We start from the raw sequence: 15,247 nt of genomic DNA, 5'->3' as shown, positions 1-15,247 counted from the left end.
CTGAGCTCATCATTTCCTTATTACCACCATTTAGTGATTAAATTCAATGTGCAAATGTAGACACAGATCCAATTGCCCTCAGTGTATAAGTCAAGCATAACGAGCAGTACATATACAATGACTCAGTAAACCATGTGCTTTTATTACCAGTGCATATTCATATTCAGAACAAAATTTGTATTGGTGTGACACAGCGTAGTGTAAAATGCTTGAGACAAAATCTGAAAAAGGTGAGCCTTTGATTCTTAAGACCTCTGGGCTCCTGTTTGGCAACAAGACAAACGGATCAGGGGCATGAAAAGCAGCAGCTTCCTGGTGGACTTAACGGGTGAAATCGGGTCATATCCTGTCGCTCAGAATATCTTTACACTTGGGAAGGTGGATGTGGGTGTTTGGGTGTTTAGCAAAGTGCTGTGGGCAAATCTGTCGGACCAGGAAGTTGCCTTCTCCCCGCACCTGGTCTCTCTTCTGCTGTGGCACCAGGTGTTCTTATGACATTACACATAATAAGCACCAGGGGGAGCAACAGCAGCAACAGCTCTACTGGTACAGGTTTTTACTTAATCGTTGGTTGATGTAATGCAGGCAGAAACTCCGATCTAACAGTGTTTGGTTAGATAGCTCACAACAGCATCATAGGTGAGAAAAAAGCACAGATGAGTTTGTTGGCAAATGTCACCCAATCTAAACTATCATTTAAATACGTTGTAACCGGTTCCTTTGAAAAAGCCAAAAAGCACTGTAAAAACAGAATTCATATTCCATCCCAGTCATTTCTGTGGTGTTGGATCCAGACTACATTTGTACAAATTAACAGTTTTTTCACAAAGCTCTGAACATTTATCTCAAAAGCTGATAATACATTGTTTTTAAGTTGTTCCATTGACATCCTGATCTAATTTGGATGCATTTCCTGAGATAGGCTACAAGTCATATTTCTGGTTTGTAACTGAATAAAGCTGAAAAATAATAATGATAATAATTAGTGGCATATCTTTAGCCATTAACGGAAACACAGAGAACACTTTTTTTTTTGGCATCTCAAATGAAACAAGATGAGTTTATAGCTTTGAAAAAGAGCTGCTCATGTGTACAAAATGTCCAGATGTGGCTGTTTTACGGTGAAATATCCCTTGAAGGGAAAGGGATGAAGTGTGAAGCTCTAAAAAAAAGAAAAAGTACATCAATTTAGAAAAATAATTTGTAAATGCTGAGCTTGTGTATAAAATAAAATAAATTATTATTTTTAACATTTTGTTTTTCCTTTCAAAACAACAGATATATTAACAAAAATGATTATTGTGCTGCTTACATTAGCAATAAATATGACACTCTTCTTTTAAGCATGTGCTGGGTACGTTTAAAAAGCACACTTTTTCACAGCTGCCTTAAACACGTTTAAAATCCTGGAATCCTTGACTGCTGCTCTCTGAACAGCCAAAAGGCTGTGTTTTTAAAAATCATAGCACATACATACGCAGTGATCTAATATACACAATATACATTTATGTATATACAGTACATACAGCAAATCAATGCACAGATGGTGATGACGTTTTTTTTATGCGAGATGTCAGTAAATGAGAAATTTTACATTTCATTGCTGGAGACGTATAGCGCTGCTCATTTCACTGTAAGCATTAACTATTTGATGAGAAAAGCAACGGATGGGTACATGTTGCCTAGGTATTAAGATAAAATAAAAAGTCATGCACTTGGACAAGTTATGGCTCGTTAAATACTTCAATCTATATCCTATCCTGTCCGGGGCTCACAGAACGTGGTTTAATAATACCATCCACAGTGTACAACACACAAAAAAGGTTTTTGCATCTTCTCAAAAACCAGTCCATAGCTTTATGTCCGTTACTCGTCCCAAGGCTGCTACATTATCCAACGTTAAAAACAGCCTTCAACACACATCATAAGGAGGGTAACGTCAGGATCAGACACTTCGTTATATCTGTGAGATCAGCTGATGTGCACATAAAAAGGCTGCATTGGAATGGTCATTGCACCTTGTAGAATACATTGGTTGTGTCGTCAGTGCAGTGGTGAAGATGGCCGTCTCAGGTCTCTACTGCAGGTAGCGGTAGACCTTGAAGCAGTGGTTCCCAGAGTCCGCCACCGCAACATGACCATCAGATGTGAGGGCCAGACCCTGAGGGCCATAAAGGGGGTCCGCCGTTGTGTTGATGTAGGACAGGAAGGATCCTGAGCTGTCGAACACCTGGTTGGTTACATAGCACACAGGTAAGGGGAAGTGATATACTTATACTCCCTGCTTTCAACGTGATGTCGTTTTCTCAAGCTAACCTGGATCCGACTGTTGCCCCAATCAGCAACAATGATGTTTCCATTGGCATCCACAGCCACGCCTGTTGGAGCGTTGAACTGGCCATTCCCCTCCCCATGGGAGCCAAATTTAAACAGGAACTCCCCATCTGCATTGTACACCTGCGGGAGAGATTAGACAGGGAAGAGAATGGGAAAATTATACTCACACATAATATAAATATGTTAAGGAAAACAGGATAAAAAGCACAGTGATAAAATGATCTAAAAAAAGTAAATATATAACTTTGAACTTGTAAAATCAGTTACTTTATCATCCTAATGTTTATGTTTGATCGATTTTAAATTGCTTGTTTATTTTTTATTGTTTTATATGCATTCAGAAAGACTAGCAATGTCATTGTGGAACACTAAGAATGTGAAAAAGAATGTCCATTTATAAGTTAGCCCACCACTTCATTCAGATTACTGGACTTCTAAGTTGACTAGTTCGTTAAATTAATTCAGATATTTTCCTGTAAACCATTTATTCATAATACTTCCAAAGCAGGTTTACTACAATAAGAAATGTACATACATACTTGCAACGAGCCATACCTTGACTGAATGGTTATGAAAGTCTGTTACCACAATTTCATTTTTGTTATTTATGGCCACAAAGTGAGGACCTGGTAGCAGCAGAGGAGACAGAGAGGGAAAGAGAGTCATCCACTGTACAACCTACGAGAGGAAGTTCCACACTATTTTTGGACGACGGGACACACAGGACACAAAGACACTCTGAGAGTTGACGCGGAACAAAACGTGAGACAGGACAGAGCCGATGCACCAACACGGAAAAACGAGCACAGATTTATTCTCTTAGTTTACACTCACAGCAAATTAATTACTTACTGAAAACGGGGCCAGATTTACTAAGCTTTTGTTCCAGTGCAATGTTTGCACCACTCTTTTCTATAAAAAAAAAAGAGAAGGGATGAGTTTCAACTGAAATACTGCCGTTTGTGCAACAAGGGAAGCCATATCAACAAGGACTTCAGTAATGCAAGTATATTTTATTAACATGTGACTTTTTTCATGAAATCTGAGTGAGAGGCAAAGACAGGAAGACAAATCTCACACCTTTTTCATGCATTAGGGTGCCTTACAAACTACCGCCTCTTTGCAGCTCTGCCTTGTTCTCTGATGATCAGGTCTACAACATTACCAATGCAATAATACAGGTGTATAATTAAACAAGCAGCTATGCATGCTTACATCAGTTAGACTCTAAAATAAAGGGTGCATACAAACATGTCGATCACTTAGGAAATGAGATTTGCACGAAAAAATACTATTCCTGTAAAGTAAGAAACATCAATGGAATCTGTAAATCTGGCCCAACCAGACATAAAGCATCATTCGTTGTGCATCTCCTTTTCCTGTAAGAGAAATTAAAGAAATGATCATTTTTACTATGTATGACACAGTACCTGCAAAGTGCCTGTCTGAGGTTCCTCTGGCTCCAAACTTTGTCACCAGCTTCCCATTTGATTGGAAGATGAAGACACAGCAAGCCTTATTATCAACTGTGATGATATGTCCATTCTTATCCACAGCAACACCTTTGGGTCCCATCAATCTTCCAGCACCGATTTTGTTCTGCGATAGCCAGGGGACACTTTAGTCTTTCACAACACTGTGTTATTACAGTAAAAAACACTTGTTCGTCTGCGACCACTCACCTTGAACTTTCCATCCGAGGAGAAGATGCTAATCCATCTGTTGTCGTAATCGGCTACAATTATGTCGCCGTTCATGTCAACTGTGACCCCCGTGGGGCGCTGCAGCTGCCCTGGTGAACGGCCTCGGACTCCAAACCTCATCTTGAACTGGCCATCATTTGTGAAAACCTAGAAATAGAGAAAATACTCCGAAAGCTTAACAATTAAATAGTTCATTAGCTTTGTATTTCAGCTCGAGAGAATGAGACTTACCTGAATACACTGATTGTTGCTGTCTGCCACCACAATCCGTCCATTACTGGAGGTGGAGATGCCTTGTAGGTTAGTGAATTCTCCTTTATCTCGTCCTCTTGTTCCTATCATATCAACGAGACATACACTAATAATGTAAGTGTTCAGCTTTCACTTGCTTTTTAACAATATGAATGGACAGAGGAAACACAAAAGAGGTGAAAAACTGAATATTTTCTGCATCATCATATCCTCAAACTATGGAGAGATGTGACTCGGTGTGAGCTCTAGAATAAAATACAGCTCAGTCAGCAGGAACCCTAATTAAGTGCAGATCCATGCAGTTATGCACCCACCCACTCTGTAGATCAGCTCATCCTCTATTGGGTTTTCCTTTTTCTTGGTGGTGCTGTACATGCTGGAGGGTCTGCGCACAGCCTTCTGTCGAACATGACCTCCTCCTCCACTCGGGGACTTCACTCTTCTCTTCACGTCGTCTGGTGACTGCAGGACATCCGACGGCTTGACGGCACGCAACCGGAATGGACTCCCTCTCACAGGCTGGTCGTAGAGCAGCAAGGAGAAGGTGAATTCTCCCTCTGAGCGGATGGTATATCCAACCTCATAGGTGCCATTCTTGTTGTCGGCCACCTCGGCTACAGTGCACACCGCATCTGCAGAGATAATCTCTGCTCTCAGAGCAGCATTACCAGTCTTTACTAGTTCCCCTTCCTTGTCTTTAGTAGTGACTGTGACAGTAGTGTGCTGGCCGACCAGTGCATGTCGCAGACCTTCACCGGTGGCGACACTAGTGTGGCCTACAGTCCCCGTTGTGATCAGGACTCCCAGGTTCTGAATGGATCGCCTCAGTCCATCCGTCTCCACCTGGCATTCCAGATGTCCATTTTCGTGGGGATGCTCAGGAAAGGTGTGTCGCGCCAGAGCACTGACCCGCTCACCCATCTGCTTCTGGACCAACAGGACCTCGGTGGCACTGCCGTGGCTCAGGGCCTGCTCTGTGAAGTTGCAGCTGCTTTGAATGTTCTCTTTGCCCTGGAGCAACGATGTCAGCTGGGCTTGAAGCACCTAAACGCCCAAAGAGACAGAGGAAGACATTCAGTGGTACTAAAATGTGGAACATTATAAAAAAAAAGAACAGGAAGACCTCAGACCTTCTGCTTAGTGCTGCAGATGTTTTCCACCTCATTAATGAGAGCAGTCTTGCGTTGGTGTAAGGCCTTCTCCAGCTCATCAAAAGTGTTACTGATTTCAGTCACTGCCTCATTTTTCCGCTCTGTTAGCTGCTTGGAGATCTCATTCACAAGCTCAATGGCAGCCGTCAGCTGAGGTAGTCTACCAGACGAAAGCAAATAAGATGAAAATTAGCATTCGTTATACTTCCAAATGCAATCACATACTACATTATGGATTAAAGCACTGGAAATCGTACCTGTTGCGCACAGCGTCCAGCTGATTTTTTAGCGCCGACTTATGCTGTTCCAACACGTCCCTCAGAGGAACTGTCACATGTTCCCTGTGTTCTCCTTCTGTACACTCCAGACACATGGCTGTTTCACATGACTCGCAGTAAAACTCCATCACCTGCAGGTGGTGCAGTGGAGCACAACATCATATTTTCTGTTGGTAAATGTGCTTAGAAATTCAAACAAATATTTCAGATGAGCTTTTGTAACAGCGTGTTCATGAACTTGTGGTTGATATACCATAACAACATATGTCCTTCCGTTTTAGCTTACCTTGCCCTCGTGGTTGGGGCATGAGAGGGGCTGACAGGCTGTAGCTGCACTGGCTGACTCAAGAACGTTACAGGCCTCCGGTCGGCTGCACTCTGGGTCTCGCTGTAACACCTCCATTAGATTTGTGATGAAGAAGTTGTTCTGTAGGGCTGCCACACCTTTCTCTGGCAAGATAGAGGTCTGTCTGCATACTGGACAGGACAGCGTCAAAGACTGGGGAGGGATGTAGTTCTGTAGACATCTAGAGACATACGAGAAATTCATTAGAGGATTGAAGCTGCTATGTGGCACCTATTCCAGAGTCAACATGGCGTAAACATGCAAAAGCGTTTATTAGATTTGCTCAGAAGACAATAGTCATCCGAACAGGTTTGGCTGTGCACAACAGAGAGCACAACACTATTTAAATAGCTGTACAATGTGTCCCGTGATGGAGCAACAGAGTGGTGGAAATCAGAGCCCGCTGCCAACAATGCTGTGGTTGGTGTCTTCCATCGTGCAGAAGCCACAATGATGAGAAAATAGCTGGCATAACGGGGGTGATTTTTAAAAAATGTCTTGAAAAATCCCTTTAATGCATCCCAGTCAACTGAAGAATCCACTGCAGGCAGAGGATATACTAATATCAACAGAATAAATGCTAGTACAACTCATGCTAAATCTTTGTCTTTATTTGTCTCTCATTGTTTTACAGTTTATCATTCTACTATCATATTAATTACAGTATTAATAACTTTGAACTAAATTGTATGAAAGGTGCTGTACACCTGAGGTTTGAGTGATTCAGAGCTTACTTCTCACAGAAGGTGTGCAGGCAGGGCAGAACCTTGGGGTTGTGATAATGGTCCAAACAAATGCTGCAGACCAGGAACTGCTTGTCTATCTGCCTGACCACAGGGCTGGTGCTGCCGGTCTCGCGCTTAGCCATCGTGACGGACATTCAAAGAGGGCGAAGGGACCGCTTAGCCTGCAAACACACAGAGTGGGAGGAACGGGAGAAAGGTCACGAAAGCCTCAAGGAAATGAAGTAACAGGGTGTATTCACTTACTCTCAGCATGAGCAGAGGGAGAAATGAGTCATAACTGTTAACATAATGAAACCTCATCGAAATCCTGCTGGCATTGTGTGCATTCCCTCTCTTGCTAAACTGTATCAGTATGATGAGCCATCATATCTTCATAGCTAAAGGTTGGTTGACTTTACAAATTAATGAATGAATACATGAGATTAACACCGCAGGGCAGAACTCTAAGTCGTGAGAACTATGCAGTCTAGGAGCCAACATGTCTGTGTTTACAGTGATGTTAGAAGTGGAATATGTGTATATATAAATATGCTGCTAACAAAAATACTTAAAATGCATCTCGAGTAATCCCCGACAATATTTTAACGTACACAATGTCCTCCGTTTGAGTGTTTAGCTCTGCTGAATTCCAGATGATGTCCGGATAACTGCTGGGTCTATTTTCAGATGGTAGTTGCTGTTGCATGAAACTGTATCACTGGGTCAAACACGGATTATCTCAGTGTGCCTCAATGTTGTACTTCTGTCATATTGTACATAAGCACATGACGGATTACATGAATATCAAAAACACAGACACACCGCTTCAATGCAAATAATATGAATACGGTGAAAGTAACGTGTGTACAACATTAATCTGTTTTCATGTTTGTATTGCCAACATTGTAGAGAACATGCCATTAGCATGTCACGGCCTCTTTGTATCAACATCCAGACCGCATAGAGCCTCTTGAATGAAAGCCCTCCATCCCCTTCATGCCTGATTATGTTCTCCTATATTGTGGACAAGGCTCTATAAATATATAGTCATAAATGCTCAGTTACTTCATAAACACTGGCTGAGTGAAATGTGGCTGCACACTGTGTCTATCTCAATTATGGAAAAGAATATCCGACATACAAAAAATAATACTCAGTTTTTAGACATGATAATCATGAAGTTGTAGTGCTAATATCATCTATGTGAGACGGAGAGCAGTGGAATGTAACGACTGGAAGTGTGTATTTCACAACCACCCTGTTTGACTTGGTTCAGCTGCAAATAAACAAACCTAAAAGCAAACCTTCTTGTGGATCGATAGAATATTTCTGAGTTATATGCATCTGAGAAAGGACTCATGCAGAACACAACTTAGGATAAGGACATGGATATATTAACAGTCAGCTGAGAAAGATTCCCTATTAATTGTAATGTTGCATAACTGCAATTGTTAAGATCTAGCTCAAATTATTGCTAAGAAATACACACAACCCTTTCCTTAGAAGGCAAAGTCAACTCACACACCACCTCTTCATGCGTCACAGCCCTATGACTGTACAATCCTAGCCTCGCCTCATCTTTCAGCCACTGTTCCAACAGTAGGGTTGGTCACTTCTTCTTTGAGGTCGCATCTACACAATTGCTCTCTCAGTCAGACTTGGGATAAGAGTAAACAGGCCTGCACATCACCTAGCTGCTAGCTCCAAGAGCTAAAGCTCCCCACTCTGCCTTCTTGGCTCTGCCTGGACAAATATAGCTAGGCCCCTTTTCTTTGAGAGTAAGGAAAAAGGAAGCCTTAGAACGCCACTCCCCAAATTCCTCCCGGTTCCTTTCCTTGACTCCCAGCTGGCTGGGTTCAGGCACCACCTGCCTGTCTGTCTGTCTGTCTGTAGGGAGATGGGGGTGAAATTCACAGTGAACTAGGTTGCCTGTTTCACATGAGCAAGCAGGCCTCGGAGGCAGCTGTCCCTCTCTGCAACACAGAGCACCGACATCTAACAATGGCATTCCAGATCTGCTCACAGCTCACCAACCCACATCTCTTTCCCTCCCTCCATCTTTTTTTCCTCCTTCTATTGTCCTCTTTTTTTTCTCTTCTCTTGCTCTCAAAACTGCATAAATGCACTCATAGCATCAGCAGTCCCGATCACAACCACATACGTCTTGCAGATGGGGCACGCAGGCCCTATTGTTGATCCTAACTACACGGCCTACGACTAAGGAGCTCTGCTGAACCCTTTCACTGTTCGCACAGCCAGCCCTTCCCACTCAGCCTCCCCCTACTCTTGTCTCCCCTCAAAAGCCCTCCCCCTCCCTGGGCTGTCTTCCCCTCACATGGCTCTGAATTGCAGCAGCTGAACGGTGACATCAGGAGGAAGCTTGAGGAGCCAAAGCCCTCAAGCTCCTCCCCTTTTGGCTGGCAAGCCGTTGCCTTTACTGTTTCTCCCCGCCTTCCCTTCCTCCCTGCCTGGCTGCATTCTCTCAGCAGCCCTCCTCAGCTCAGTTCCTCCCACTCGGCTCACCACAGAAAGATCCGTCTTTAAAAACAGTCCCGACAGCAGCTCCGGGTAGCTGTGTATGTGCTTGTTTGAATATAGAACTTATCACAGCCTAAATCATACATACGTTCTATAAAATAGTTATATTCCTCGTGTTGAATCTAAAAAAAGTAAAATAAATAATCTAATAGTTTAGAGATTAAACAATTGTCTCAGTTTGTTGTCTGTTTGAATTGTTTGTTTTTTTGTTTGTTTGTTTTCTATTTGTGTAAAGCATCCTTGGGTTTCTTGAAAGGTGCTATATGAATTAAAGTTATTATTATTATTATTATTATTATTATTAATAATAATAATAGTAATAATAATAATAAAAATAGCCCTGGTAGAAATATTAGCCAGAGTGACAGTAAAAGGCAGACTATATACCTAAATCTGAGTATAGTGTAATGTTTGTGGCAGCATGTGACTAGATCCTCTTCAAAGCCCTGTCACAGGAAGTGCATGATCAGCACTTCACACAGATGAAGTCAGTATGCAACTGTGTTTCTCCGTACTGGAACATGACGCGTGCAGAAAATCCACAGAATGTGAATGTTGTTTGTAAATTCAGTCGTTTGACGGCCACGCATCTCTTGCCACTCTCACCCTGCATCACAGTTAAGTGGCTTAATGTCCTCATGCAGGGTCAGTCCCTGTCTGCCATCTGGATTACCGTCTCCCAGCTCTGACCCCATAACGCCCAGTCAACTCAAATTGGAGTTGAATTTGAATTAAAGCAAACACCTCACAAACATTTGCATAAAGTTGGCATGATTCACAACTGGAATGCTAGGCATTGCGTGTCCACGGACCAGACTATAAGGAAGTATTTTATGTGTTCTCCTTTCCCCTGGATACAGGGACGTCTAATATGAATGGTTAAATTGGATTTGAGTAACATGAGCTCAGATTCAGAGAAAACATTGCTCTCAGCTTAATCAGCTTGTATGTTAGTCTGCTGCACAAGGGTAGCCATGCCCCGCTGTTCACCTCTCTCATAAAGTACTGCTTCTTTTTGTAGTTGCCAGTTGTGTGTGTTCTTGCAAATTATCCCTCATTTCTGCAGCATTTCTGTTCTCAGTAATAAAAAAAGGAATGAGTACGGTGCATTTCACTACTATGTCGAGTGAAATTAATAGCATTGCTTTTTCAATGGATTGAATGAATGTTATCCATTATGTATTTTGTGGATAAGAAAATTCAGACTGAATAGATGATCTACTTCTCTCACCGATTTTTGTAGTATTTTATTTTTAAAATGAGTGAGCAGAGAGAGACTGAAATATTGAGAAAGAGCTGAGGGGAACAAGGCCAGGACTTGAACCTGGTGACTCCCTACCTATCTGGTAACCTTTGCACCACAGTTTTTTAATTGATTATGAGATCTATTACAGAAGATTCTGTAGAAAGACCCTACGAAATATTACCAGCCAGGCTATCCTCAAAGTGTGATAAGGAAAATGATATAATATTAATTAAAACATGTATTTTCTTTAAGGGGATAGCTCATGAAAATAAGTGAATATGATAAAATCCACTAATGTTTTTTAAACTTTTGGAGAAGAAAGAAAGAAATGCATTGAGCACTTCAACATTATGATTTCCATTCACTATGTTGAACTGGGATGGTGGCAAAGACCTTCAAGTCTTTGGCTGATAAACAAAAAAGATCTGGTCTACAAAAGAATTTAGGTATAATTACTGATTATTGAAGTAATTATTATAATATTAATACATATATTGTTTTTGTATCTCCACATGATACAGGAAATGGATGCACAATTCATAATCAAACGGATGTTCACGTGCCTCACGATTCCCTTTAAAGTCATAAAATGAAACTGTGACTACTCAGGAGGATGTTTGCACTTCAAGAGCCATACAAAGTATTTCCTCGTTCCATCCCCTTCCCTTGTTTGAGTAAGGGACAAGCAACATTTCTTCAAACTATTCAGCATTTTAGGTCAGGTTTCAGGATCATCGGTTCACTATTTTTTATACCATTATTTGTATAATTCCTCTGTAATTCTGTGAAATCTATATGCGTAACAGCAGAGAGGACTACAGGCGAAGAGGAGTTTTCCAACCATTGATTTCAGCCGTCTGCTGTGTGCTGGTGTGGAACACATGGCCTAAACTCTCTGAAGTAGGAAATGTTGGCTCTCCATGATGTGCTGTCAAGATTGGGTTTAAATATAGACAGCAGTTTATGTTTCCATCCACATCTGTTGTATCCCTGCACGTTTCATCATGCTGTAATTGTTCTTGCCTTCACTGGGCCTGAGCAGAAGATTGGAAGATCTAATATAGGATAAACTTCCCTTCACTGATTTTGATCGATTATGTTTTGATGAAGTTGTAAGGAAGTATGTTAATCGTAATAAAAAAACAACTAAAAACTACATCTTTGACTGAGAGAGAAAGAGAAAGAAGAAGACAATAAAAATGAGAAATGAGACTCAGAGAATTGTAAAGTGCAAGTGGTTACTGTATTTCAGAATTAGAATCACCTTTATTGGGCTACATTATATAAATATATCTATTTTTTTTTTAATAAAATCAGAAATAAAACTGCACTCCAGTAGGCTTACATTATAGCTGACGCCTTTCATATTCCTTTGTTGTAGATATGAGTCTGACAACTAATGAGAGACGATGAGGGAAAGTGACCATCACGTCACAGTAGTCAGCAGAGGTTTTAATCAACGTTGACATAAAAAGGGAGTCAGGAGACATTTGTGTCTCCCCCAGTGAACCCACCATCATAAAGACTGATGGAAGACATGATGCATTCAGGCAGTGTGTCTGCAGGCACATCATGCACTGCAGGTCTTTATAAAACGTTGACCAGTACAAGCTCAGGCCCCTGCCGGACCCTGACCCACCTGCAGTTGGAGCTACAGAGTGATTTTGGTCTCATATGGTGACTCATGGTCACATGATGTCTTGTATATGTCGTCCTGTTCAAGAACAACAGTGATGTTTTGCCTTATTATCTGATTACCAATAACCACTGTACACTATGAAGAATGAGTCATGTTACAACTTGTAAACAACAAAAATTAACCGTTTCAACAGAACAAGTGAACGATCAGAATTAATTATGAACTATGTGATTTTGGCATGACACTTTGTTGAGCAACACAAATGTTTTGTTTGATAAAATGCACTGTGTGATCTCTACTAGGCAACTCTAACATAATAACAATTATCTGGGAATTGTACCATCTAAATAACAGGTTATTTGTGTTGTGTTGTGTTGTGTTGTGTTGACTTTAATTTACTCAGTTGTCAAGCCCTCATTAATCTATGAGCCGTAACACGTTTGACAAGGTAAATGTTAAGCTTTAAAAACGGCTGTAATTTTGTCTTTCCTGGAAGCACTGCATCATCTGGATTCAGTTTGCATTTATATACTGCCAAATACTACTAAAATTAGGATGGCATTTTAGCATTTAGATATTTTAACTGCTGAAGTTTTAAAGATTAATAAAACCATCAACCCTTTTCATCTTTGTGCAATGATGGTGAATCTGTTTTCCCTAAAATTACTGATGTGAAGCTTAGACGGAGAAATATTGCTCATAAAGTCTGAACTAACATTCATGCACATTATATAGTCTCAGATGTGTTAGTAGGTTATGATACTGTGATACTATGATACTGTATACTTGTGATGCTTCATGTACAAAACCTAATGAAAATGCCCTCAACCAGTGAAGTGCTGTCAGAAAATGGCCACGCCTAAACAAGCCGTACAGCAAAATCCATCTTAAAGGAGGGCATGTGACAAAGTGTAATGATTGGCTTTTGCTTATACATACAGTATAATGAGCAGAATAAAATCAGTTGTAGTCAACATACATATAAAGTTGAGAAATGTATAAGTACATATTTACTATGCAAGTGATTTAAAATAGTTAAAGTATTTATTAAATATCCAAATAATAGTAGGACACTGTGTGCAGCATTTTTGTACTTCTCTCTACTCTCATAGGCCAAAGCTATTTCACTGTAAAATGGTTAAAACTACAATTCGGTTCAGTCTTTATTTCCCTGCATGGGAAATTAGCCTTTAAAACAGAATTTGTGATGAAAAGCAAGAACGGTTAAGAAGGCAGTATAAAGATGCAAATGTTATGTATCATATTAAATCGGTTTAAGGTTGAAAGAAATGGTATTTCAAGAGTATCTAGCTTGAACCATGTTGAACAATAAATATGAGCTCATAACTTTCTTTAGCTACGTACAGTGCCAAAGTTGCAGATTGATTCATGGATGGATGTCAAGAAATTAATTGTTGAAATTGGTTGGCACTAGTTGATGTAAGCGAAGAAGCTGGGATGTGATTCAAAGGGGTAAAAAAGGAATTTTAAACTTTAAACTAATTTCAAATTGAAAGGACAAGCCAATTAAATTATTTCAGCAGATATTGAATTAAATCATATTTGTTTTGTACCATTCTATTTCAGGGCAAAGGATAAGAAAATAAACCCAGTTAACTGTTACTCTCATAGGCCTCATATACACGAGTGTAATGTAGAATGGAGATTATGTTTTTAAATGCATAAATATCTAGGTATATCAATCAACATATCAATCAAACAAGCAAGTAATCAATCAATCTGTGTACCTTCAATGTTCCCTGGGTACACAGATCATTATAAGCCGTATGCATTCAGGGGTTGAATCTCATCACTTCACTTGGTCCTTAGTTCAAGATTTACAAAGATGTATTGAAACAAGTGTACTGTTATGGTCAACATAGCACCCCTACTGTTCTCATACACATGCTGCCATGCCTACCTCAAGAACATGTACATAATCTGAGACTCCAAGCCCCTTTATACAAACTCTGACGTCCTGGCTGAGACATGTAGCCTCTGTTAAGTATCTGCCCTAGGGCACAGCATCCAGGATCGTCTGCAACCTCCCTGTGACCCAGTGCAGGCAGCCAACAGAGTCAAACCAGCCAAACACTTCCACCAGCTGAAGCATGTGACTTATGGGATAGATTTATACAAAGATGAGCCATATTCAGGAACAAAAGACCAAGCAAAAAGGAACCACTGAATCATTTGGTAGCAGTCTAGGCCAGAGGTTTTGAAAATGATGCATTGGCTGTTGCTGTTGCTGCAGTAAAATGCCACGCAAGGACTCCAAGAATGACATAAGCAAACAATACGCTGATTCACATGTGGTTCAAATCGCTTCTCAGCAATACACCCCATAAATATTCAGATCAACCAAAGATCACTAATCCTCGAAACAAAAGAGCATGTATGCCTGATTACAGAGCCCAGCCCTCAGACTGCAGCAGAGATGCCCACCTGCTACAGAGTCGGTAGCCAGGGCTGCCTAGGAGCTAAAATGGAGAAGTGTGTGGGCTGGTTGAGGAAGCAGAAAAGAATAAGAGCAGTAGGGTGGTTTTAGTGCAACAGTTGCTGTTGAATAAGGCTGGAATAAAATGCTTTTATTTAATGTTTTAATAATAGAATATATGACAAAAACGAGGACTGGGGCTGAAATTTATCAACGCACAGATGCTGGATGGGATGGAGGAATCAATAATTCATCTCATTCCAGTAATTGTACTGTATTATTTAGGACTACAGATGATGGCACAAACAAGATGAGAAAGCAGAAATACGATATGATCAAAAAGAAGCGAATAGCCAGATTGTACTCACATGAATACCCAGCAGGAGGGAGTGGAGTGTCAGCACTGCAGGCCGTTGAGAAAGCTTCCCATTGTCAGTGTCCCAATCTTCTACAACAAAATCCTCAGACCGGGCGACAGAAAGGAAAGGGCAGGGTCTGTCTGGGAGAAGAAGGGGACAGTAAGGAAGAGGAGAAGGGAAAGGAGGAGATTAGGGGAGTGGCTAACATGCAGCATTGGTTAGATTGCAGATGGGAG

General features: G+C 40.9%; 1 protein-coding gene across 2 annotated transcripts; it reads right to left on the bottom strand.

Annotated features, from left to right (window-relative positions):
- Window positions 1–80: 80 nt before the first annotated feature.
- On the bottom strand, window positions 81–15,151 carry LOC311020267 (tripartite motif-containing protein 3-like). Of its 2 annotated transcripts, XM_084020221.1 has the most exons (13): window positions 15,021–15,151; window positions 6,802–6,974; window positions 6,008–6,248; window positions 5,701–5,852; window positions 5,423–5,603; window positions 4,607–5,336; window positions 4,272–4,375; window positions 4,020–4,187; window positions 3,768–3,936; window positions 3,190–3,249; window positions 2,893–2,963; window positions 2,317–2,457; window positions 92–2,230 (listed from the first exon to the last, which is right to left on the bottom strand). In XM_084020221.1, the coding sequence occupies exons 2-13, from the start codon at window positions 6,945–6,947 to the stop codon at window positions 2,078–2,080; spliced, it is 2,316 nt and encodes a 771-aa protein (XP_083876347.1). In that variant the 5' UTR covers window positions 6,948–6,974; window positions 15,021–15,151; the 3' UTR covers window positions 92–2,077. The 2 variants fall into 2 exon arrangements, with proteins under 2 accessions (XP_083876348.1, XP_083876347.1); XM_084020222.1 differs by lacking the exon at window positions 3,190–3,249 and having other exon boundaries at window positions 81–2,230.
- Window positions 15,152–15,247: the final 96 nt, after the last annotated feature.

Source organism: Eutrigla gurnardus (genome assembly GCF_963514095.1).
Source record: "Eutrigla gurnardus genome assembly, chromosome: 10".
NCBI classification, from domain to species: Eukaryota; Metazoa; Chordata; class Actinopteri; order Perciformes; family Triglidae; genus Eutrigla; species Eutrigla gurnardus.
This window is presented reverse-complemented; position numbering and strand designations above follow the sequence as displayed.